Here is a 17,262-nt window from a genome sequence, read left to right as displayed (position 1 = left end):
TAAAGAAGAATTAAACACTTGTCAAAATCAATTTAAAATGACAGCAACTCAGGACACCAGTTTGACCTCTCTGAGTCTAGGACAAGCCAAGAAGGGGTTGTTGAGCATTCAAGCCCTGCAGGAGGGAAGTCCAGGACTTTGGGCCCAGGCAGCATCTCCCCACCCCACCCCGTCCCTCCCTTTCCTATGGCCAGTGGAGGCCCATCATTCCTGCCCTTCCTCACAATGAAATTGGTTTGGGGTTTGGGTGTGTCCCCTGCCCTTGAATTTCTCTACTTCCTCCCATTGCTCACTCATATGCCTCAAGTCCTGCCTCCTAGACTCATCTTCCGATTGCTACTGAAGAGTAAGGAGTCCCTGGGCTGCGCAAACCCCAACATTAGTAAACTTATCTGATCTCTGGAGGCCTGCACTTTTTTACTCATCTGCACCAAAGTTAGGTTTATGTATGGTTAACACTCCTGATTCCAAGATTCCAGAGTTGGTATCAAAAGGGGTGCCTAGTTATTCCTCTGTCATCCCAGTCCAATGCCAGAGGAAGAAATGGCTGAGTGAGGCAAAGACTACCGTCTTTAAATCTCCTGCTCTTAGAACTTAGTAGATGGACTAGTTCACGCTGGATTCACCAGAAGATCATTTAATAATGAGTGGCCAAGATTCAAGATCTCTGAGGGTTAGCATGGGTATGTATCTCCTGAGAGGTAATGTGTTCTCTGACATGAAACATTGAGAGTCTTCTTTGTGACATAGAAATGTTATTGAGAGTTTTTACTTTGTTTGCTTTTCCAGTTACCAGGTTATTTGTTAGGACCCCTGTGCTTTAAATAACCCTAGCGGTGAGCAGGAGAGATAGGATGATTTCTATCTTTCAGATAAGCTCAGAGAATGACTGCCTGGGTTGCCTGGGCTAGACAGCAGGCAGAACAGGGGTCGGAACCCAGGTTACTTTGGCGTTCTCATTGGCCTGTTGGGTCGGCTACCCCAGGGCCCCGGCGGGAAGCTGCCTTCTACCCCTTCTACCTCCGGTCCACTCAATGACAGAACTCTATAGTCGAGAGAGACCGGTCATGCAGCTAAACGTCCTAGCTTTTGGGTGGCAGGACCAGAAACCATGGAAAACCGAATCTTTGACAAGTTTGTGAAGCTTTTAGGGGATTATCTGGAAAATACACACTTGGACACGGTGGAGGAGGGTGCAGCAGAAAGAGTGGGTCAAAGCGTGTTTCTCCGCAGCCCGGACCCACTTGACAGTCTGCTGGGTCTCCACTTCCCCAGCCCCCCAAGTCCGGGGCTGGCCTGCGGGCAGGGGGTACGGGGCAGCAGCCCGGGACGGCGCCGGCCCGCTCCAGCCACAGTTCAAAGCGCAGGGGGCGCGTCCGCCGCGCAGCCGGGAATGTCCGGCCGCTTAAAGCGCTCGCCGGCTCTTTTGTTCCCCAGACCGGGCCTCCGGGGAGAGGGGCTTGGGGGAGGGGACCGGGAGGGGAGGGAAGGGGGGCGGCGGGCGGAGGGAGGAGGGCGGGGCAGGCGCGGGCAGTGCGAGTGCGGAGCGCGCACCCCGGGCGAGGCTGACAGATCGCCGGAGTGGGTGCAAGATGGCGCAAGCGGCGCTCCCCCGGCGCCCCCGGCGCTCCTAGGCAGGCATGTGGCCCCAGCCCGCCGCGGCCCGGGCTCGGCCCCGGCCGGAGCCCCGGCCCCGGCCCCGGCGCCGGCCCCGCGGGACGCTGTGAGCCGCCAGAGGCCCCGGAGCCGCGCGTCGCCGAGCCGAGCGGACCGAGAGCCCCATGGCTGCTCCGCGCGCCGCGCCGCGCCGGCTCCTGCTGCCGCTGCTGCTGCCGCTGCTGCTGCCCGCGCCGAGCGACGGTGAGCGCCCCGGGCGGCCGCGGACCGAGCCCCGGGAAGGGCGAGACGGGAGGAGGTGGGCGCGAGGGGACGGACCTGCGGGCGGACCCGGGGCGGGAGGGACTTGTCCGGGAAGGGGAGCCGAGCGGGACGGGGCGGAGCCCGGGGAGAGGGCCCCGAGGCCGGCGGCCGGGCCCGCAGGGGGATGCTGAGGACGCGGCCCCCGAGGAGAGACTTCGATTCAGTGCGCCGAGGCTCCAGGGCTCGGGCAGGACGCAAGCCCGGCCCGAGGAGCACGGAGCTCGGCAAAGCAGGAGCGAGGCGGGCGGGAGTTGGGGAGAGGGGGAAATGAGCCAGGGGGCACCTCAAGGCTGAGTTCCGTCCGAGGGGGCGGGCTGGGGTGCGCGGAGCCCGGCGGTGGGCCAGAGTAGCCCGAGGCGGCCGAGACCGAGCGCGGCCGATCGGGGCCGGGGGGGGGGGGGGGGCGGAGGCGGGTCCGAAAGGGCACGTCCCGGGTCTAGAGCTGAGACTGGCGCTCGGAGTGCGCGGCGGAGACCGAGGAAGAAGAGGAGGCAGAGTCCCGGCTGGCCGCGCGTAGCCTCGGGAGGGGGAGACCCGAGAGAGACCGCGCGAGCTGGGGAAAGGGAGGAGAAGCCGACCCGGAGGGAGCGAGCGGCGGGGACGCTCACGTGCCCGCCCTTCCCCGGAGGGTGCGCCGGCAGAGCGCCCCTGGCCCCAGGCTCGGGGGTCTGCCCGCGTTGCTGCCCAGAGCTCCGTCACCACCACCCTGTTCCCTCGGGGGCTGTAATGGGCCCATCTCACGGGAGAGCAGCGCAAATCTAGGCCCTTCCCCTCCCATCCCAGATTCTCTGCAGACCCGTCTCAGCGGTATTCTCTCTCCTCTCAGCTCCGGAGAAGCAGAATACCGCGTCCGCATCTAGGAGAAACTTTATCCCTCGACTGCTATGTTGGGGTTGGGTTGGGGCCTGAAGCCGCTGAAACGCAGGGCATGGGCGGGGGATAGGGGTTTGAAAGCTTGTGACCCTCAAATGTCTTAAAATATTACATACCCTTGTGGCTGGGGGAATCGCCCGTAACCCCAGTCCCCCTCCTCCTTTCTCCCCACCCACTTTCCATCTCCCCCAACCAGAGAGGGCGCTGGTCCGTTGGGGAGGGGCCAGCTCCAGGATCGCTAGTTCCCTGGAAATGTGACGAGGGGTCTGTGGCTGCCCTTTCAAACCAGGGGGGTTCATTCCTCCCGGAGTGACGTTGTAACTGGTCTGGTAAGTTGCTCGTTGGAGAAGTTGGGGACTTGGCATCACGCCTGGGATTGGAGCGCTTGTCCTTCCTGTCGGGCTTCTCCTGATTCCCGGATCACCTTCTTCCCTCTCTCTTCGTTCCCCTTCTCTTCTTCCAGCTGTTTTATTCTACAGGAGCAGTGAGGACGCAGGGAGTAAAGATTCTAGAAACCTCCCTCTTCCTGAATTTTGGGAAATCTGAGTTGACCCTTGGTACCCCTCAATTCTCCTTATGACAAAGGCAGAACAACCAGCACAAACCAAAACCCAGAGCAACCTAGGGGAGAGGCAGTGGGGCTGGCCCGTAGCCTAGCCTGTACCTGCTGCTGGACCCACACATCCTGCTCCCTGCCAGGCATCGGGCCAGGTTGCAGATGGTTTTGCCAGCAAAAATAAGCAATGATTTCTTACTATCTCACTTTATCTTTGTTTGTTTTCATAGTGACTTTGAGTCTGTTCATCTTGTTCAACAACTCTATGACCCAAGTTACAAGATGTTCCTGATTTAAACAGAGGAGGAATGGGAAGCTAGGACAGGCTGAACCCTTTGCCTAAGGTCCCACCCTGGAACTTTGTGAGGCTGCAGTGTTGAGCCGGAGTGACCACAGAAGCGGCGGCAGCCGTGTTCTAACTGTGTTAACTAACCATGTTACTTTTGGATCTCAGATTTGTTACCATTAATTGTGACACCCTGGACAAGTTGCTTCATTATCTCCAGGCTTCAGTTCCCTTATCTGTAAAAAGAGGAAATGGTACAAATAATATCTCTTTCTGAGATGGTCTGCTGATTGAGAAAGATACTGCATAAGACAGCACTTTGTAATGCATAAAGTTCTATGTATAATATGGGGCGCCTGGGTGGCTCAGATGGTTGAACGTCTGCCTTCGGCTCAGGTCATGATCCTGGGGTCCCGGGATCAAGCCCCGCATCAGGCTCCTGGCTCAGCGGGAAGCCTGCTTCTCCCTCTCCCTCTGCCTCTCGCCCTGCTCATGCTCTCTCTCATTCTCTCTCTCTCTGTATCTCTGTGTCTCAAATGAATAAATAAAAAAAATCTTAAAAAAAAGTTCTATATATAATAGAGATTTCCATTAACATTACAGAAAGATGGGGTGGGTGCACAGAGCCAGGGAACTCGGGACACCTGTGTATGAAGTTCTTCTTGCCTGTTCAACCCACACTAACCTCTCCTTTTCCTTCCATCTCCCCTGCCCTATACAGGTCTTGGCCACTCTGCCGAACTGGCATTTGCTATGGAGCCAAGTGATGACGTCGCAGTCCCTGGGCAGCCTATAGTGCTGGGCTGCAGGGTGGAGGGGACCCCTCCAGTGAGAATCACCTGGAGAAAAAATGGGGTAGAGTTGCTGGAGAGTACCCACTCCACCTTGCTGGCCAATGGGTCCCTGATGATCCATCACTTCCAGCTGGATCAGGGAGGCAGCCCCTCGGATGAGGGTGACTATGAGTGTGTGGCTCAGAACCGCTTTGGGCTGGTGGTCAGCCGGAAGGCTCGAATCCAGGCTGCAAGTAAGTGGACACCCCTTACCATTTTTTCCCAGACTGGGGATCCAGGTTCAGCCCAGGGGTTGGGGGCAGGGGAAGCAGTTCCCTCTTCTGCAGCCTTCTGGAGGACTAATTTCTCAGCATGGGTCGGTTGAGAGGTACATAGTAGTTATTTGTGGTTGTGGAATTATATTCTGTAGTCATTTAACTGATTGGAATGTGATTCGAGAAAAATATAGCCAAAAACTGCGGGGAAGAGGGAGAGAAAGAGGGCCAGCTTTATCCAGCTCTTGGGTCAGCGTGTCTTAGCTTCCACCTGGCTGCATACTGTGAGCATCCCGGTCCATTGAGTAGGATTCTTGTGTCTCAAGAAACAACTGTCATACTTTATGGGTGATTTAAGAGAATTTTGAAGGGTAATTTGGCTACATGCAATTTTAAATTATGTGCTGACTTTCAAATCTTTTTGGGTAGGATGATGATATTCTGAAGCTTGTCAACAATTCTGAAGCTTGACAACAATTGTCAATTCATTTTACAAAAAATATGGTAGATGATTTCAAGGTTATCACCATGATGACATTGCTCCCACTCACCTTCATGCTAATGTGCCTCTTAAAAAAAATTTCAGTTTTATTGGGGTATAATTGACAATAAAATTATAAGTATTTACAGTTACAGTTACATTGTGGTGACTTGATATCTGATGTGTTTTGTATGGGAACGAAAGAGCCAGGTGGGGTGTTTCAGTTCTAGAATTGTTCTTTGCTTATACTGATGGACCGCGAGTTGTTGTGATGAAATGATGGCAGTGTTCTACTGCCCTGGCCCGCAAAAATTCTGTTGTTCTTTAGTTTGTGCACACTCGTGGGTGTATAAACCAGAATTATCTATGGATTTTGAAGGTGGCAGGCTGGGGGTGGGTGGCAGGGTGTATGTTGTGCTTGAGAACCTCAGCTCTTGAGAGAAGGCAAAAGTTTGAGCAAGTGGTAAGTATTCTCTACCCCACAACTTCATACTTCTGGGGGAGTGTCCGTCCCTCAAAGATGCTGCTTAAAGAGGTCACACCTTAAAGGTGTTGGTAATAATTCTGTTTTTTAAAAGATTTTATTTATTTATTTGAGAGAGAGAGAGCACAAGTGGGGATGGGGTTGGGCAGAGGGAGAGGGAAAAGCAGGTTCCCAGCTGAGCAGGGAGCTGACATGGGCCTCGATCCCAGGACTCTGAGATCATGACCCGAGCCGAAGGCAGCCGCCTAACCGACTGAGCCACCCAGGCATCCCATATAATTCCAGCTAACACTTGCCAAGCCCTTGCTGTGTGCTGGGTCCCCTGCCTAAGTGTTCTACAGGAATGATCTCGTTCAGTCATCACAATGGCCCAGGCAGATAGGCTGTCTTTGCCCCCCTTTGACAGATGAGAAAACTAAGACTTCCTAGAGGGATCCCATGACACTGCAGTAGGCAGAGGAGCTGGACTGCAGTCTAGGCAGCGGGAACCCTTCCCCTCACGCTTAACCCCTATGGCATGCCGCTGCTTCCCCGGCTGATGGCCTGCGGGTTTCTTCCTGGCTCTGAGGGCATTTGCACAGTGGCTCGGAATGGCTGGTGAGTGCTGAATTGTTCTGAGGCAGGAACCCTCTCACTGAGTTTAAGATACCCCTTTGTTCTAAAGAAGGCTGATTCAGGCCCCCATATGGAGCTCTCTGGGAGGCAGCCCTGGACCTGGAGACCAAATCACTTCTGGCTCAGCGACCCCTCAACCCCAGCCCTTGGGGTGTGAGGAAGAGAAGCCCGGATGTGGACGCAGGGTGGGGCCCCCGGGAAGATTTGCCGAGGAGAGAAAGGAGATTTCTTGGGGAGAGGACCCCCACACTCTCCCCGGCTTGTGTCAACACTGGCCCCTGCATTGCCAGCCTAGAATTCTGGGAGATAAATCCCAGGTGTTTATATATAGCTAATTGTAAATGTGCTTTTCTATAAATGGTAATACCTTCAAGATGTTTGGTTTCCTTAAACTCCTACAGTATAAGAAATTGAGCTGTGGGCTCTGACTGGGGGCAGGGCCAGAGGGTGAGGTCAGCCTGGTTAATCCTTTGGGGTCCTGAGGACAGCTGGGGGGTTGCCTCTAAGCACCGGCAGTCTGATAAGGCCTCTCTCCCCTGCAAGGCTTGTGACCCCATGGGGGAATGCTTGGATACCAGGCAACCGGGTGGCTGGATCTCCTTTTCTCACTTCACAAGCTGATGTCCCTAGAAACTTCCAAAGCTGATTAGCTGCGTGAGTTTTCTCCTTTGGTAATAACTCCCTGCCCATGTGCCTGCAGACACTGCAGATGTTGTGGGACATGGCGGGGGGGGGGGGGGTGCCTTGCTGAAAGGTATGAGGAGCCCTCTGGAGCCCCCTGCTTCTCCTGCCTGCTCCCTGGGGGCTGATGGGGAGGGGGCAGGCTAAGCACGGCTCACAGACACACAGTCCACCCAGCGGATTCACCAGTGGGGCACATAGGGGTCCATGTCTGTGGGGGCAGTCCTGCTGGGGCATCTGAGCTCCGGCCGGAGGCAACAGCTAGGAGTGCCCCCTCTTCCATCCCAGGGGCCTCAGATGTTGTCATTGGAAAGGTGGCCTGGCCAGGCTGGGCTACACTGCAGGCTGATTCCTTGGGGGCTTCAGGCACCAATATCCCCTTTTTAGGTTGGAGTGGCTCAGGGTCCTAAGAGCATTCAGCTTCTAGCACATCTGGTTTCTCTGCTCTGCAGTTCCATGTGCTTATAGTTTGGAGGCTGCAAACTGAGACACTTGTTAATAATGAGACAGACCCTGGACAAGTTAACCTCTCTGTGGGCCAGTTTCCTCACCTGTGAAATGTGCATATACTACATTTGTGGGATGGTTGTAAGGACTGACACACCCCACGATTTGCCTAGGAGGCACAGAGGAGGCACATGGGGGCCAATACTTCATTCTCCATTGAAAGGTGATTATACTGACATTGCCAGCAAAAGCAAACCGCCCGACTCCGTTCCCAGCCCCCAGCTTTCTCCCTCACTGGGATTCAGTTAGGCAGTACACTAGGGAAATCTACCAGGGAGTGGAATTATTGGAGCCAGAGAGCAACTTGTTCTGTTTTAACTCTTTCCTGGGAAGGCCTAGGGATTCTCCCAAGCCTCAGAGTATGGGCTGAAGTTGGGTTGGCCTGTGAGACCCTCTGCCAACCCTCTGGACGGCTCCAGGGAGGGCATGTACATCACCTGACCCAGTGGGAACATGTGCACTGATGCATCCCTGTTGAAGTCTGTGCACCTGGACGACGCCAAGGAGGGATGGGCTATGGGGCACCTGGCTGGCTCAGTAGGTGGAGCATGTGACTCTTGACCTTAGGGTTGTGAGTTTGAGCCCCATGTTAGGTGTAGACATTACTTAAAAATAAAATCTTTTCGGGCACCTGGGTGGCTTAGTCAGTTAAGTGTCCCACTCTTGGTTTCAATTCAGGTAGTAATCTCGGGGTTGTGGGATTGAGCCCCGTGTTGGGCTGTGCTCAGTGCAGAGTCTGCTTCAGATTCTCTCTACCTTTCCCTCTCATTCACTCTCTCTCTCTTTCAAATAAATAAATAAAATCTTTTTTTTTTTCTAGAGAGAGGGAGAGGCAGGGGAGGGGCAGAGGGAGAGAGAGATTTTTTTTTTTAAGATTTATTTATTTATTTGAGAGAGAGAAACTCAAGCAGACTTGGAGTTGAGCCTGATGTGGGGCTTGATCTCAACACCTGAGCCTAAACCAAGAGTCGGATGCTCAACCGACTGTGCCACCCAGGGCCCCTGAGAGAGAGAATCCTAAGTGAGCTCCACACTGGGCTCAGTCTCACAACCCTGAGATCGTGACCTGAGCTGAAACCAAGAGTGGGACATTTAACCGACTGAGCCACCCAGGTGCCCCCAAAATGAAATCTTTTTTAAAAAAGATGGGCTAGATACAAGGAGGGGGGATGATTGGGGGACCCACCCCTAAGTCCCCTCAGGCAGATGCCCTCAGTCCCTGCCCTTCACTTCCTGGTCTCAGGCCCCTTGCAGAATCGGAGCAAAGATCTATGTGATCTAGAGCCGGACTTCTCCAATTCTACTGTGCCCATGAGGTACCTGGGGAAACTGGTCAAATTCATGTTTTGAATCAGTAGGTCTAGGCCAAGGCCTGAGGTCCTGCATGTCTCACGATGCTGATTGCTGCTGCTGGTCCACAGGTGCTAGAGCAGAGCCCACCCCCAGGCCATCCATGATCGCTGGTATGGGGGTCTGTGGGCAGCACGACGAAGTTGGTAGAATGTGGGCGCAGGACCAAACCTACATGGGTTTGAACCCCGGCTCTGCCACTCACCGATGAGTTACTAATCCTCTTGAGTCTTTGTGCCCTCATCTGAAAAAATGGTCATAACTCCATCAGCCTATGAGGGCTGTTGGAGGAAGAAATGAGGTGATTGGGGTGTAAAAACCTGGCACGGGGCTTGACCTCTGGAAAATGATCATTAAGCAGTATTGTCAGTGCTAGGTAGTGACCACTAATTTAGGATGAGGTTCAGCCTATCTAGATGGTGGCCAGGTTCTCAAAGAGCCAGGATCGCCTCCCTCCCAGCCTGGGGCTGTCCCAATGGGGTGGGCCCCGTGGTGGTTGTGAGGGAGGACTGCAGAAGCAAATATACCCCCACTGGATGGACTTGGGCAAGTCGCTTACCCGTTTGGAGTCTTCATTTTATATATATAATATATTTTTTATCTTTTTAAATTCCAGTGCAAGTTGTTTACACTTCACTTATTTTTTTTTAATTTCCTTTTTTTAAAAGGTTTTTTATTCCTTTATTTGACAGAGAGAGAGCTAGTACAAGCAGGGGGAGGAGCAGAGGGAGAGGGAGAAGCAGGCTCTCCACTGAACAGGGAACCCAAAGTGGGGCTCCATCCCAGGACCCTGAGATCATGAGCTGAGCCCAAGGCAGATGCTTAACCAACTGACCCACCCAGGCAGCCCAAGTTTACTTATTTTTTAGTGATCTCTATACCCAACATGGGGCTCAAACTCATGACCCCAAGATCCAGAGTTGCATGCTCTACCAACTGAGCCAGCCGGGCACCCCTTAACCTCTCAGAGTCTTCAAAATGGGGGAAATAGTACTTACCAACAAAGAACGTTGTAAGGATTACCTGTGATGGTCTGGGTAAAGAACTTAGCACAGTGCAGGGCCTGTAGAAAGTGTTCCTTAAATATTAACATTATTATTCTGAGAAATGCGGAGTTCTAAGCTCCTCTTGTGGTGATTCCAGGAAGGCCCCTGGTGAGTCCAGACTCCTAGAAAGAGGCTGTGGGGTGGTGTGGCAAGAGGGAGTCTCCTACTGCCTCCACTTACTTCTCAGGCCCTCAGGTACCCACTTCTAAAATCCGATTCCCATCTGAGGGAAAGCGGTTTAACCAGCTACGCAGGAACCCAGCAGCAAGATCCATAGTTGTGTGGATCTGGGATCAGGGTCTGGGCACAGATCTGTGGAACCAGGTCGGAGGGGGTGACGAGAGAACCATGGGCTGGAGCTAATGGGGAGAACAGTTTGTGGAGGGGGGAGGCTCAGTGTATTGAGGGGACCGCAGAGTGTTTTGGGGTAGGGCAGTGGGCTGTGGAGGGAAGTGGTTCCTGGCACAGGGGCTGGGAACCCCAGAGGCCTATGTCACCTGGAGGTTGGACACTCAGGCCTGGTGTATGGAGCCCAAGCTTTTCTCTCCTCCTTGAAGGACAGCGCAGCTGAAGTAGCCCTGAGGAAGCCTCCCCACTGCCTCTCAGACACACACATCTGCCTACCGGGTAGAGCAGGAAGCAGGTGTCGCAGAGGAAATGTCACTGGCAGTGTGCGGAGGCCGGCTCTCCTTGCTGGCAGCCCACCTGTACGTATGCCAGAGTCAGGTGCAAATGGGGGAGGGTCAGGCCCTTTTTACGTGCGGATCGATAACCCCCCCCCCCCCCCGCCCCGGCCCCCGCTCCTCTGACATTCCTGAGCAGCTGTGAGTTATGATGGGAGGGCCCTCGCCCGGACACCAGGGGGCCTGTGTGGCTCTGGGCAAGTCACTCACCCTCTCTAGGGTCTGCCTTCCTCATTGTAAAACTGGGTGCTTGGGCTCAGGGTCTTCTCTGCTCTAAGGTGTGAAGGCTTGCTTGCCAGCCAGCCGGTCCTTGGGACATGCTTGTCTTTGCTGGGCCTTTTCCCAGTCTCTTCTTACCCCTGTTTATCCCTTAGCCGATCCCTCCCCGAAGACCACTCAGCTTACAGTAATTTCTTCTCCCCCTCCTACAGCGGGGAGTATTTGCGGTCTGTGGCATTCAGGCTCAACCTTCCTCTCAGTGATGGCTGCTTACATTGTTAAGTAACTGTTTTGTGGCTGGATAGTCCATCTGTCTCCTCAACTAGATTTTAAGCTCCTAAAGGGCTTCTCTTTTGTATTTCCCACGTCCCCTGCCTGTGGAGCTTGGTAAAAACTAAATGAACATGTGGCCCTCCGGGTGCAAAGCTCCGTCTCTCTTGTTTCTCTTGCTGCTTCGCTTTTGCTTTCTCTCTCTCTGTGTGTCTCTCCTGGCTTTGTAATTGATAGCATAGCTCCAAGGAACAGAAGCTTGTGAGCAGGGCGGATCGGCAGGGGAATATAGCACACTCAGGGCACGATCGTGGGGTGGCTGCCGCTGCGTGTTTATCTCCGGAGGAACTGAGACTCTTTCTCGCCAGATGGGGCGGGAAGTGGAGACCAAAGTGCTTGGTTCCCTTCAGGCCTGGGTCTCGGGGTCTCCTGCCTTGGACTTTATTTCCTGGCTGGATGAGGCCCCTGTCCCTAGCCACACTGGCCCCAGCTGAGGGGGGAGGGCCCCACTCGCCCCCACCCGCAGGACTTGAATGTGGAAGTCGAATGCTTCTGGTTCCCACACCTTGGCTCCGCTGTCGCAGGCAGCCAGCTGGCCCCTTGAACACAATGTGCAAATCTCCTCTGTTCCTGTTCCCGGCATTGTCCGTGGCCGGGCGCCTTGGCTGGGAATGTGGGCCCGTGAATAGGAGAGGCATTTGCAGCCTGCAAATGAAACAGGCCCCCAGCCCCCCTTAACCCCCTGTCCCCGCCCCACCCCCAGGGAGAAAGGACTTTTTCACTCCTGGCTTTCTTGTATTGGCTTTCCCTCTCCTCTCCAGAGTCCCTGCCTGAGTGTGTGTGTGTGTGTGTGTGTGTGTTTGTGTGTGTGTGTGTGTGTGTGTGTCAGAGAGAGACTTTTCAGAGCAGCTTGAAGGCTGTTCTACACAGGCTTCAAAAAAGTAGAATGGAACAGAAGGGCACCCAGGATGGAAAACCAAACAGCTCACTGCTGTCTTTGTTTAAACTGGACCAAGTGATTCCAAGAATGTCTGTCTTGTGTAAATCACCTAGGGAGCCCTAAGATTCTCTGGCCATAGCCTTGTTGCACCCAGGAATGTAGAGACCGGTAGTGTGTGCGTGCTGCCACGTGGACCTGTGTGGGGACCTAAGCATACAGGTGTGTGCCTGAAGGAGGTATATGGGGCCCAGGATTGGGGCCCATCTCTTCTCCAAGGGCTTCCCTTGCCATTGTGGCCAGACTGCAAGGCTAGAGTGGACAGAACAGGCACAGGGCAAGAGGCAGTGGTAGAGGATGTTTAGGTCCTACAAGGAGTGATGCCCAGCCCACTGAAGCAAGAGAAGAGGGAGACAAGCCCTAGGTCCTTGGTGGAGGGTGGGGGCTTACCTCATGGCCATGTGGTCATGGCCAGAGCACCTTGGGAGTCAACACCATATTATTATTTATTAGGCGGGTGCCAACAATCGGACTGTAATCCAAGCCCGCTGGCCTATGCTGTTCCATACCCCAACAAAAGATCACTCTTTGATTTCTGAGCTTGCTCCCGCTGCCGCCAACTTTGTTTCACCCTGCTCCGAGAAATGCTAATCCAACTCTGGTGACTGCCCTCAAATATAAGGTTAGGACAGAAGACAGATGGGAACAGTCCCAGTGGCTTCCTGAGGAGGGGTGCCTGGACCCGTGCTCTTGGGACCAGTGAAGGTGGAAAGGCAGGGGTTGAGCAAAGGCCTGAAGAGGGGCAGGCAGGAGGAGCTCCTGGCCAGACCCCAGGGAGATGGAGGGAGTGGGGAGTATGGGCTACCAGCCAGCCAGCCAGCCAGCCAGCCACCCGATTCAGGCAGGGGGAGAAAAATTTGATACAAAGGGTTCACATCCCAGCTTCTCCCACCCACTTTTCTCTATCTTATCTCTGGATCTTGGTTCCTTTGACACTCTCCCACAAACTGCCCTCCACCCCTGCCTTCTTATGAGGCCATGCTTACCATCTTTGTCTTTATTGCCCTCAGCCCTTGTTTCTCCTGCCCTGTCCTTTCTCCAGCTCCTCTCTCTACTGTTCTGTCCTTCCTCCTGCCTGTTTCTCCAATTGTGGCAACTCCTGTGCCCACCATCTTCTGCTGTGCTGGGGGAGAGAGAGCCCTCTGAGGAGCAAAAGTAGGTGAGCTCAGGCCTGGGCACGGAGCAAAGAGATAGAGAGGTGAGGGTCAAAGATGACCCCCACGAAATGGTCCGTGGCCTCCCCGGCAAGCCGGAGCCCCCTGGGGGCAGACCTTCCCTGGGAGGAATCTGAGAACACTGACCCTTGCTTGGGGCCTGTCTCTGAGCCTGGACACTGACCACGGTGGGTGGTGGGGGCAGCCCCAGGCCGCTCTCTGGAATGCTGGTGTTGGGTTGCAGTACAGATGCAAGCAGTGATAATGGGCAGGAACTGGACTTTCTGGTCTGGCTGCTGCCCCAAGGCCATTGGAATGTGAGGGGGGGGACCAGCGAGAGGCTCCAGGGCCTTAGGGTGGGCAGACAGAGACCAGACCACCTAAATGGAGAGGAGGGGCAGACCACCGAGAGAGAGAGAGAGAGAGAGAGAGAGAGAAAGAGAGAGAGAGAGAGAGAGAGAGAGAGAAAACTGAGTCCTTGCTCTTTCACTGAGTTGCAGGCTGCAGCAAAAAAACCCTCAAATCCCCGCCGGGGACCTTGAAGGGCTTCCCAACCTCCAGTGGGACCACAGGCATCCAGAGCGGAGGGGTGAACTTCGAAGCTCATCTGGTCCAAGCTTCTCATTTTACAGACTTGAAAACTGAGTCCCCAAGTAGGTAACCTGCCCAAGGACGTGGCTAGTTCTCCAGCCTGGGCAGGTAAGAGAGCCTCTGGGGCGCGTCACACCTCTCACCTGCCTGGGGCCTCTCTGGCTGGAGAAGGGAGGGATCTTTTTATGCGCTCCCCGCACCAAGGGGGAAGCTGGGACACATATACATATATTTCTGTTTTTCTTGTGCCCTGCCCTGCCCCAGGCTTCATCTGTGGTTGTGGGCCTGGACGTGAGTGTTGGCCAGCAAACGCTGAGTGTGGGCTCCTGACATCCACGGCATATTGCAGAGGGCCTCCAAGTTTCCAAAGCCCATTGGATGCTGAGCCTTGTGATTTGAGGGCTACCTATGTGCTGGCACTTGAACTGAACTAACTAGTAGAAGTCTTCCTAGCAATATGGGGCTGCACTATCCTAAGCTCTTGATGTGTTAATTTACTTAATTCCCACAACATTTCCATTAAGAGGTATTACTAGCCCTATTTTACAGATGAGTAAACAGAAGCCCAGAATGGTTAATTAACTTGCCCAAGGGCACACAGTATAAGTAGGGAAGCTGGGATTTAAACCCAGGTCTGCCTGACCCAAAGTTTAATGGCCTGAGGGTCTTCAGAGGGGGCTAGAGTCCCTTGAGAACTTACTCAGAATTAATGCCTCAGAAACATAGCTGGGTGCCTTGGCACGTACAGGGTGGAGATGAGGAGTGTCGGGAGCAGAGCCTTGAACCCTGGGAGCCACTGCTGGAGGCCCACGATGTGGAGGGCCAGTTAGGCTGGGAGGCTCTGCATAGAGAAGGCTTGGCCGGCCTGGAGCGCAGGATACAGGTTCCCGGCAGGAAAGGAAGTTGAGAGGGTGCTGGGGCTGCTGGCAGGGGAGGTGGGAGTTGCTTCTTCCCTAGGAGGAAAGACAGGCTCCCCTCCCCCGTGGGGCCCCCTCAGCTCCCTTTCCCTTTCTTGTTTCCGCATAATGACGCTGATTGCTCCACATCTGTCATAATTACTCTTTGTTTGAAAATTCAGAACAAATCACAGGAGAGGAACTGGTGTGGCTAGAGAAGGATCCTTCTCCCCAGGGGTCCTGTTGCGGGGGGTGGAGGGGAGGGGTAGAGAAGAGCCATAATCAGCCTACAGGAACCAGGCTGCTAATTGTCCTTGCTCTGTCCCCTTGCCTGGGCAAGGTGGCCTAAGGCCTCCTGGAGTTGGATGCCTCTCTCCCGCAACCCAAGGCTGCAGTCCCTGCCTGCTGTGGTGGCTGGGAGAATCCGCCCCCACCCCAACCTGGAGGAGGGGTCTGCGTTGGGGCCCCTGCCCTCCTGGCCCCACTGAACAATGGGTTGGATGGCAGGCTTCACAGCAGCAGGCTTCTTGGTAACCTGAGCAGCACAGCAGGGAGGGGCAGGCTGTGCCTGCTAGAAGGGTGCAGGGGGCCTTACTGGCAAGGGGAGGGGAGCCCCAGTTCTTGCTGGGGTCCTTGGATCAGGGTGGGCGCTGGGTCTTGGGGTGGCAGCCAGAAACAGGGGACCTGTACTTCTGGGAAGCACAAAACCCATCCTTTGGGATCCAGCAGCAGCCCTGGGTGCTCAGTGCTTCCTCATAGTCGCTCCCTGGCAACCTGACCTCTGCTGTGAGCCCTGGTTCCTGCCCCCCCTGCCCAGCCTGAAGGCTCTTGGTTTGAGGAGGCTGATAACTCCTGGGGCATGTGCTCTGGCCTGTGGCCCTGCCTGCCATGGGTATGCCTCCATGTCCCCCCTCCCAACGTAGCCCCTTCCCACCTGGGATTGTGTGTGCAAAGCCTCTGCACAGTTCTGTGGGGAGAAATCAAGGACAACCTGGAATGTATCCCCAGACCCCACCTGTAATAAAACTCTACTTGCTCTTGACACTCTCAAGGAGCAGTAGTCATTGCAAGATGCAGATGGACTTGCACTGAGGATCCACTCTGGGTTCAAGCTTTCTGCCCGCCGCCTTACAGTTGCTGGGCCTCAGTTTGTCTTTGTGGGAAATGGGAGGGAGCACTGCCCTGCCTGGTCTTTGAAGGAGAGAGAATGAGTAGGATCCAGGCATTTGTGGGGTGTTGGGGCCTACCGTCCACCCCCTAGCCACCAAAGGAGGCACCCTTTATTGGGGCTTTAGTGGGCTTTGGTGTCAGCAGGGCAGGAAGCTGGGAGGGAGGGGGAGACCGGAAGCCAGGGCCCTACTGGAGGTGCCTGGTTTGGACTGGCTTGGAGGGGACACCTCCTGCGACCACACCACTACTGAGGGTCTTGGATTGACTCAGACACCATCATACTTACTTCTGTGCCCTCCTGGGAGCCCACCTCTAGCTTTTACAGTGTAAATGTTCAGCTCACCCCTGTGTGACTTTGGACCCGGCAGTTCACCGTGGCCTCAGTTTCCTCATAGGTGGAGGTAGTGTGAAAAGCACCAGATTAAAAGATTCCTCAAGTCCCTTCTCACTTGTAAGGTTCGAAGACACCAACTCGATTTTGTCTTGCACAGCGTCCCTCCTCCCAACCCTTCCCCTCCGCGCCCCTCTCCAGGCTCGCTCCAGCTCTCTCCTCCATCTCCCTCTCTCTCCGGCTCTCCTGGCGCGCTGGGCTCGACCCCCTCCTTTTTTAAATGTCAGGATCAAAGTTTGGCAGAAAAGCTCCCGGGTCGTTCTCATCGCCTTTGCTCCCCCGCGCTGCCGGCCGGCGGTGCACGCGGCTCACTCAAGTCCGCGGACTGCGGGCCGGCCCCGCGGCCTTCCGGAGGCGCGCGCAGCGGGAGCCCGGCCGCCCGCGAAGCCCGGCGGCGCGCAGGGAGCGGCTCCCCGCCCCGGGCCGAGCGAGGTGTCACGCGAGCGGCCGCGGGCGGAGGCACGACCCACCCCGGGCACTGAGCGCTGCAGCCTCTCGCCCCGGCCGGGCCTGGCGTGCCAGGCGGGCGGCAGAATCAATGTGCATTCAATTAACCCCGCGCCGCGCAGTCGCTGGCTGCCGAGGCACCGTGCCCGACGTGTCTGTGTGGGTGTGAGGGAGGACGTGTGTGCGTGTTCTCGCTTCCTGGACTCGGTGCCCCTACCCGCGCCCCCCCCCCCCGGGCTGCCCTGGCCAGGGTGGGAAGGGACGTTTTACCCGGGAACTTGGGAACTCGCCCCTACCAACCTGGAGCCTGGAACTGGTCTGGGGCACGAAGGTGGAGCGGGAGAGCTGAGGGCTGGAGGTCCCCCCCACCCCTCCCCTTTGGCTTGGGGTGTAGGCCGGGGACTAGAGCTAGACCCAAGTTTGTGGGCAAATCTTTAAGCAGGCCAGCTCTAGGAGAGAAGGGAAGCAGAGAGGGTCCCAGAGCCTTTATGGAAGGGTAGACTTGAACACCAGGATGGGTGCGTGGCACCCTGACAGTGCTTGGGGGTGTTCTCACCCCAGGGCAGACAGGAATGGGGACTGGAGGAGCTCTCCAGG

At 55.5% G+C, this 17,262-nt stretch overlaps 1 protein-coding gene across 1 annotated transcript in view; it reads left to right on the top strand.

Annotated features, from left to right (window-relative positions):
• Positions 1-1,781: 1,781 nt before the first annotated feature.
• The window catches only part of IGDCC3 (immunoglobulin superfamily DCC subclass member 3), a 39,193-nt gene continuing 23,712 nt past the window's right edge, over positions 1,782-17,262 (top strand). The window contains 2 exon segments of the mRNA XM_088024860.1: positions 1,782-1,860; positions 4,357-4,662. Coding sequence (XP_087880986.1) covers positions 1,782-1,860; positions 4,357-4,662 — 385 coding nt within the window.

Source organism: Eumetopias jubatus, unplaced genomic scaffold (assembly GCF_037043125.1).
Source record: "Eumetopias jubatus isolate StellerSeaLion01/CBP00866 unplaced genomic scaffold, mEumJub1_p1.0 scaffold_7, whole genome shotgun sequence".
Taxonomy (NCBI): Eukaryota; Metazoa; Chordata; class Mammalia; order Carnivora; family Otariidae; genus Eumetopias; species Eumetopias jubatus.
This window is presented reverse-complemented; position numbering and strand designations above follow the sequence as displayed.